Source organism: Acanthochromis polyacanthus, chromosome 9, assembly GCF_021347895.1.
Source record: "Acanthochromis polyacanthus isolate Apoly-LR-REF ecotype Palm Island chromosome 9, KAUST_Apoly_ChrSc, whole genome shotgun sequence".
In the NCBI taxonomy this organism is placed as follows: Eukaryota; Metazoa; Chordata; class Actinopteri; family Pomacentridae; genus Acanthochromis; species Acanthochromis polyacanthus.
Window position 1 is genome coordinate 31,248,879 of NC_067121.1, and position 8,071 is coordinate 31,256,949.

At 39.6% G+C, this 8,071-nt stretch overlaps 1 protein-coding gene across 1 annotated transcript; it reads right to left on the reverse strand.

Moving 5' to 3' along the window:
* Positions 1-837: 837 nt before the first annotated feature.
* On the reverse strand, positions 838-7,843 carry rgs18 (regulator of G protein signaling 18). Its single transcript, XM_022213265.2, has 5 exons — positions 7,648-7,843; positions 7,066-7,170; positions 6,798-6,859; positions 6,092-6,258; positions 838-2,492 (listed from the first exon to the last, which is right to left on the reverse strand). Exons 1-5 carry the CDS (start codon positions 7,767-7,769, stop codon positions 2,238-2,240), a joined length of 711 nt encoding a protein of 236 aa, XP_022068957.1. The 5' UTR covers positions 7,770-7,843; the 3' UTR covers positions 838-2,237.
* Positions 7,844-8,071: the final 228 nt, after the last annotated feature.

The following is an 8,071-nucleotide window of genomic DNA, read 5'->3' on the forward strand; positions in this document are numbered from 1 at the left end:
CTTTTGTTTTAAACTCCTCTCAGACCGGTATTCATCTTGTTTTACAAGTCTCATATCTCCAGGCAAACTGCTTTCTTATTCTTTTGTTTCCCTTCAGAGCTTCCTCACTACATCTTTAACTTGCAGATGATTTCAGAGGCTTTTAGCTCAGACTGACTTAGAAATTTAAATACCAATGGGAAAGAAACACAAAATCTGCCAGCAAAGTCTTAGCAGGGAACTAATCTTTTCGCGGTGATGTATTTGGTAGGCCAGCTGAGCTTCTACCTTTGTTAACAGACCATTACAATAAATCCTACAGCCCCCACCCTCTCCGTCTCGTACTTTTTGTACGAGAAGACAGCAGGAACTGCAGTGTATGCATGCCGCCGCCGTCTAGATGGATGCATAATTAATGTGGATTGTGAGGTATTCCACACAGGTTTTGGTGGGATGACAGTAACTTGGGCTAAGATGGACTTTATCTCTTTGAAGGCTATGAAAAAAAAAACCCTGACATCTGTGTTAATGAGCTAAGCCAGCGTTGTGTGTATATGCAGCTTTATGTACTGGGATGTGTTTCTTATGCATACATATTCAGAAGTTCGTGGGCGACAGTTTTGCATTATTACGTATTTGTCTTTGTAAGAAGTATAGCTTGTGCATACATATACAGTAATATGAATAATTCCGTGCTGGAGTGGTGGGAGTTGATAAAGTCTATTAATTTTTCAGCGTTTTGGAAGAGGGAGCTACACACCATCACAATTTCCCCCACTAGTGTGATATGCACACATTATGGCTCCATTTGTCAAGTTTAGATGTGGTCATTCAAACTAATTAATGTCACTAAAGGCCTCATTAAAACCGCTTTTATAAGAAAGTGTTTATTCGGGCTATTCCACATATTAAAGTATATACATTTTACAACAGCAAGTCAACACAAATGATCACAGTAATACATAAATTACATTGGATGGTAGCAATCTGAAAGCAGTCATAATTAATGGAGTGTAATATTAGTATTAAAATAAGATATATGCACTTAAATTAATAAGAAAGATGTGCATCCCTTGTTAATACGTTACAGTGCTTTGCAGTGCAGCTGCAGCTTCAAGTTAGTCTGGAGGAGGTTGGACAGTAAAAGGGATAAAAATCTTGAATCCATTTTAATTAGCTTGCACGCCATATCAGCTGGATTCATGTCGTAAAAAAGGTGGTATTGCTTGATTGGAAAACAAAGCAACTGGAGTGTAACGTGTCTGAAGTCAGGAGAGTTTGGCTCAGTGTGGCTGGCTGAACGGCTGGCTGGATGCTGTCAGTGGTGGAGGCACTTCAGCTGAGAGTCTGTCACCAAACGATCCCATTGTCATTCAAGTTTTAAAGAGAGATCGGAGGAAATATAAAAATCATCAATAATCCACAAGCAGCGCACCGCCTCTGAGAAGGATAATGTATGGATCATTCTACAAATGCTGCAGAGTAAACTGGTTTGATGCCGTGACCCTGGACATTATTCGATTCGGACTGGCCACAGGGCGTCCACTATTTTCAGATAACCACATGGCTGTGAGGTAACCTTTCTAAATGCATTCTTACACCTGAAGGTTAATGTTGTGGATACCACTCGCTTATCTGCATGACATAAAGCTACTGCCTGCAGTCTGCAAGTTTACCTCAGCACAAAGGCTGGAAACAAGAAGAAAAAAGCGATATAAACTTCCTTAGGTGGTGTCGTTCCTGGGAGGTTGCCAGGCAACCAATGAAGTCTGCAGGAATTTACTGCATCTGGCCACAACGAAGTCGAGCACATGAGCTCCTGTGACACCACAGCGTCCCAACTTTACTTTTTTGGTTTTTGCTTTTGCGGAGAGTTTTAATTTGTGATCTGAAGAGTGTTTGGTTTTTCAGTTTTGTTCCTGTTGAACAGAGCCACGGTGGCCTTTATGCTAAGCTACAACTAGCCAAATGTTTATTATAGCTACACATTTACCATCCACAAATGAGACTCCACGCAGGAAAGCAAGAAATCATTAATACCCAAAATATTCCTCTAAATTAATATTGCCGGTAGCTGTGCATGCAGAATGCTCCACTGCGACCACTGTGGTTATAAAAAAAAGTCCTCTGCAGAAGCAAACCTGGGAACAATAAACTTTTCCTCGAAATGTTACTTTCTAACAATAGTGCTGCAAATCGTTGGTTTTCTGCTGCATTGAAATGAATCCATTTCACAGAGCGGGCCGCAGCTGCTGCAGCTACCAGGCGGACGGTTCGGTTGTGGCCTCTCCTCTCTCGTTGAACACACAGGAGCGTGACCTTCTGCGGAACATGGTGGCTCCGGGGCCTTTCCTCCTGGTGAGACGCAGATAAATGTCAGAGTGCAGGAACCTGGGGTAGGAGTCCTTTTTCATCAGGCTGTGGACTTTCATCTGGGCCGCTTCAAAACAGCTCCGTGTTGGCTGTGAAATGCTCTTCTGGATGGCCATCTTGGTGTTGTAGTCAATGTTGACCTGAGTGAAGGAAATCAGAATGAAAAAACATGTAGAGCAGCCTACTGATGTAGCATAGCAACATAGCATTAAACCTGTCTTTGAAGGAATGCCACATGTAAATCTGCATGAATTAGGGATTTTTGTCTTCTACAGTAGATTTGACTATAATTCAGAACAGCACAGTATAGAAAGGAGGTTAGAGGAAGGCGTAGTAGTGTTACTGACTGACACATCAGACCGAAGAAAGGGGAAACCCCAAACTCCACAATGAGAGCAGCGTTAAGTAGAGTCATTTGAAACAGTGTGCTATTAAAAGTGAACCTTTGAAAAAAGTATGTAGCTGTAATTTTTTCATCGATTTTCTGTTTTTTTCCCACAATATACTTATTGGGTTTTCAGATTTTAACACAATGACGGCAATGATAACGCAAACATCACTAATGAACACAAACAGCTTACCAATATGTGCAATATATACACATACATCCTCAAACACACATACGTGTATACTCAAATACACACAGATATGTAAATAAGAGGTCACAGGAAAGAGGCCACACCTACATACAAATTATCATTATTATTATTTATGAAGCATGATGGGTCAGATGATTCCTTGTATGGCAATAGATGAAACCTCTGGTCCAAGATAGTCTAAGTAAGGAAGCCAAACTTTACAGAACTGATTTGTTTTGCTGTGTACATTATTGTAAAATATTCCAAAAGAAGTAACTCATAAAGAATCTTACACCAGCTCTTAATAGGAGCTTTAAATCATCCATTGTAATAGTATAACTTCCCTAGCAGTAAGAATGTTATATAGCCTTCTCCTAGCTGTCATAGTTTTATTACTATTTGGAAGGCCCAAAATCAGAGACATCAGATCCACGTCTAAAGCTCTGTCAAGTATCTTTTGTATTTCACAATGTATATCAGACCAATATTTTGGTAGTTTGTTGGGTAAGGTGCCCATTTCGGTTTTACATTTGAGACACAAAGGAGAAAGTGAAGAGTTCAAAAATTGAATATGTAAATTTTTAAATCGGATTGCCTTAGTTCAAATACAGATAAATATCTTTTTTAGCATAACTCCAAATAACCACCCATGTCTCCTCCTCCATCGTCACTGATCATTCTTTCCCACATACACTCTTTATCCGGTGTGTATTAGCAGGTGACATGCCACGCATTAGAACGAGCTGAGAGACCGATTCCCTGATTGTTGAAAGAGCATTTTTTCAATAACGGAGACCTCTTGGTGGTCTATTAGGGTTGTGCTCTTTGTAATATAATGCCTTACTAGTAAAAAAGGAAAAAATCTATTTTTAAGAGCTGATATTTCTTCATTAGTTGTTCAAATGACATTAGATTATTATTTAAAAACAAATGTGAGAGTGTAGTTATGCCTTTATTAACCCACTGCTGAGAACTGGGATCTGACAACCCTGTTAAGAAACGAATATTTTTAGGCAATGGTGTAAACCCAGAAATTAACTTGAGTCTTGCTTCCAGACAGCGGATTGATCACCATGATTTCAGACTGATAACTAAACCAATATGTTGGATGTGCTTAATTAATTGATTGTTCACGGATTATCGCAGTTATCCCTAGTACTCTTGAAAAAAAATAGTGTTATGTGACAGACTTTTACGAGTTTGTTAAATTACAGATATTAGGAAAATCACTGGGAAAAAAAATGTGAATTTTCACGTTAATTGGAAAAAATAATAAACAAATATTAAAAGTCTGTATTTTAAATTTTGTAATTAATAGCAGTTACACAGTTTTTACTGTATTTGAATCAGGAAAAAATATTTTTATTTTATTGCTACTGTTATTTCGCATTTTCCCTGTTTTGCTAAATTACAGACAACATTTAGTAAAATTACATTTAAGAGAGTATTTAGTAGTTTACCTGCTGTAAAAAATCAGTGCTTTTCCGAGTAGTGATTTGTTCTTTTACAATGTGTGACAGCAAAATTACACTTTAAAAATGCACCGAATATATTGTTATTTCACAGATATTTGTAGCCCTGTGACAGACTGACGACCTGTCCAGGGTGTCCCCTGCCTTTGCCCGAGTCAGCTGGGATAGGCTCCAGCACCCCCCGCGACCCTAGTGAGGATAAAGCGGTGTATAGAAAATGGATGGATGGATGGATGGATGGATGGATGGATGGATGGATGGATGGATGGATGGACAGATATTTGTCACTATTTAAAAGAGAAAAACACGTATATTAAGGATTCAAAGATCTTTTTTCAGCAATTATTTTGCAGATATTGTCTTGTTTTGCTAAATTACAGATAATGACTAATAAAATCACAAAAAAAAGATAAAACAAAAAGAAAAAAGGGTCTAAACTTCACAGAGTGGCCACATCAAACTTCTGTACAGTTCTTGAACATTACAATATTCCACCAGGAACAATCTGGCAGCAAGTGTGTCTGAAAATATATGTTAAAAAACTTATTTTTCTGGCTCTCTCACTGTTTATTTTAAGGATTTTTTATTACAGTGTGGAGGAATCATCTTCCTTTGAAGAATTATACTCATAAAACCAAATATAAGTCCATTTGGGAGCATCAAGATGCTTTCGCTTGCACTCCAGAGATATAAATGCTCCCCAACCTGCCTCAGAGGATCTCTCCATAATAATCAACTTGACATTCTAGTCTTTCCTAAAGGTGGGTCATGTGAATCAAAGCTAAAATCTGTGGTATTTATGAGGCTGCTCTTTTGGAGGATGAGACTTGAAGGTCTCGGTGTCATCAATAAAGAGAGATTTTCTGTTTTTGTTGGCACCATGTGACCTTCAGATACACAAACCAGCTTCCTGAACATCATCACAGATTTAGATCTCAATTTTCTGGCTACTAGTTTTGTGAAAGAGTTGCTTAAAAAAAAAAACACTGATTAAGCCAAATATAATAATGCAAGAAACTGACTGTGATGTTTTTTAACAGAATGACTCTTTCTTGGAGACACTAAATGGTGGTAAACTGGACTCTTCTCCAGCGTCAGTACTGAGGGTTACATTCATTTGCATTAATATCTCTGTGAAGATCACTCAAGCTGGTGTAATGCTACTGCAGCAAGCTCAGAAAAACCCTTTCGTATTTACATATGCACTCATCTTTAACTGAAAGTGTGTGGGAGATGCTTTCTCCACTTGTGCAGAAGCATTTCAAAACCTCAAACCAGACAGCAAACGGTCAAATCCGCTGCAGGCCCTGAAAGCATATCAGATGGTGGTCGCATCATGTTTGCAAAGTGAGTGGAAACCTTTCAAACCGCAACTGTCTCATACAGAAATAACCTGACCTGCTTTGCAGCGGTGCATGCACCAAGACGCGTGACCTCAGCGAGCCTCTGCTCCTAATGATCGCTCGCAAAGGTCAGCTTGCTGCAGGCTCATGCCTATGCAGCGCTTTAGACTTCGCCCACTGTTATTATTATTACAATGACATAAATATTTCAAACCTCCAGCAGCCCCTCAGTGACAAATAAACAAAGAAAAATGCTGAACCACGGGGGTTATTTGAGCATTTGCGGCTCCACTTTACAGCAAAATCATCCATGCAGTTTATAATAAACAAACATGTCATGCCTTACCTCTTTGGGGGCCTCCGATTCGATAAAAACTGTATAAATATATTTGGCTTTGGACAACAGCTTTGTTTCAGAATCAATGGTCTTGTATTCTTCGCAGGCCAACCAGAACTCAATGTTCTCCTCACTGAACTCTGTCCTGAGGAACTGAGAGAAGGTTTCCACTCCATCTGATGTGAGGAAACAGAGACACATCGTTAGTTGTTGTCGTGACAGCAGCTTCTCTGAGCATCTTTGGTAAATGAGACTCAAATGAGGAGGAATAAACTTTCCAAAAGTTTGTTCTTCCACAGTCAGTAAAATGGGCCACTTATACAGCCGAAACAATGTAATAATATGGAAACCTTTAATAGCTTAACTCTATTATACCTGCTTCACTATATAGACTGTGTTATCTTTATTGCATAGTCTTTATTGTAACTATTCCCAAATGAGCACATACAGTGTTTTACAGTGTTTCAATGTTGCACTAAAATGCAACGTCTGTGATTAGGAGGAAGTTGCACAGTTTCTGTATTACTATCTGTGCCAACAAACATTAAAAGATGTAGTGAAACTCTCACTGCTCTCACCATTAACTATTTATTGCTTCTAGCACTCCCTCTCAGTTTACAATTCAAATGCAGCAAAAAATGATTGACAGGGAATAAACTTCTTCGGGCAGGAATTCAACACAACATTTCTGAAAAGTTCTGGGCATTAATCTGACCTGAGTGTTTTAGCAGTTCTTCAAAGGAGTCGCTCCATTGCAAAGCTGCCTCTGCTGAGATGCTGTAGAAAAAAAAAGCGAAAAAAATTCAAGATACGGTCAGATCTCCTCTAATGATGCAGCAAAAAAAAAAAGGGAGACATCGAGATGCCATGTTTCTCTAAGAGTGTAATGAGTCATGGAGTTTACTGGAAACTGAGGTTAAAAATGAATAATACTTGTCCAAAATAATATTGCTTTTATGTGAAATTAATGGATTTTGCCTCACTTGCTCGGCGTCGTATTTGCTTTTTTATGAGGACTGACGTTTTCGTGCGAGCCTGACTTGGTGAGAAAAAGGCTTAGTCGGCTCTTCCTCTCCTTGTCTTTCTGTCTGCAAACAAGGGAGAGAATACATCAAGTTCCACAAACTGTCTGCATCTGCAACCGTGGCACTATCCACCAAATCAGCAACTTATCACAGAGTTTTTCTCCTCGAAGACACATCTCCAAAGTGGCTTACATGACACACAATAAATTACACAACAGCTTTCGTGGTACAGTACAAATTGCGAGACGAGTCGCGTACGCTGACGTGCTTTAACAAAGAAAAAAGCAAGCAGAGGGTTATCACAGGAGACAGCAGCTTTTAAAAGTGCAGCAGTCTTGTATAGTGTTCTCTGTAAAGGCTTTCAGTCAGGCTATAGAGAGAAATCACATGTCTATTATAATGAAGCCGAGAGAAACAACACTTTTTTTGCACACGAACTGTAGCTGAACCTCCTCCCTGATGATTAAACTTGCACAACTCAGGTTATCTACAAAAAAATCAAGCGAACATCTGAAATAAAACTAAGGTTCAGACACCAACCTGCTGCTGTCGTCCTTCATCTTTGGTGCTTGCAAGTCTTCTGGACCAAGCATTTTGAAATATGCTTCCTCCTTTGGGGACATGTAGTTGAATTGAGGAAATAGAAAGAGAAGCGTCTCCATTCTGTTCTGTATCTGGCGTGCACAGCAGCCGAGGCCACAAATAGCTCTGTGTTTAACCCGTCACTCGATGAACCACCCCATCTTTTATAAACCCCTGTGCTCGCGTTTCATTTCCCATACCTGCTGTACTTCCTGTAAAGCTTCCCGCTTACTGCTAGCAGCTCCATCAGTGATACAGAAACCCCCCCCCCCCCCCCCCCCCCCCCCCCCGGCTTCGACATCCTGCCAGCTGTTTACTCAGAAATTTTTTGAAAAAGACACCTGGCTACGCTCATTCATAGATTAGCTGTCTTTGTTTGTTT

What these genes read in the sequence shown, in the direction of transcription:
- rgs18 (XM_022213265.2), bottom strand. Translation starts at nt 7,769, where the DNA reads ATGGAGACGCTTCTCTTTCTATTTCCTCAATTCAACTACATGTCCCCA. An exon ending in AGAACTGCTAAAACACTCAG is followed by an intron (nt 6,259 to 6,797) that starts GTCAGATTAATG and finishes TCCTCACATCAG; the next exon opens with ATGGAGTGGAAACCTTCTCT. An exon ending in AATCGGAGGCCCCCAAAGAG is followed by an intron (nt 2,493 to 6,091) that starts GTAAGGCATGAC and finishes TCCTTCACTCAG; the next exon opens with GTCAACATTGACTACAACAC.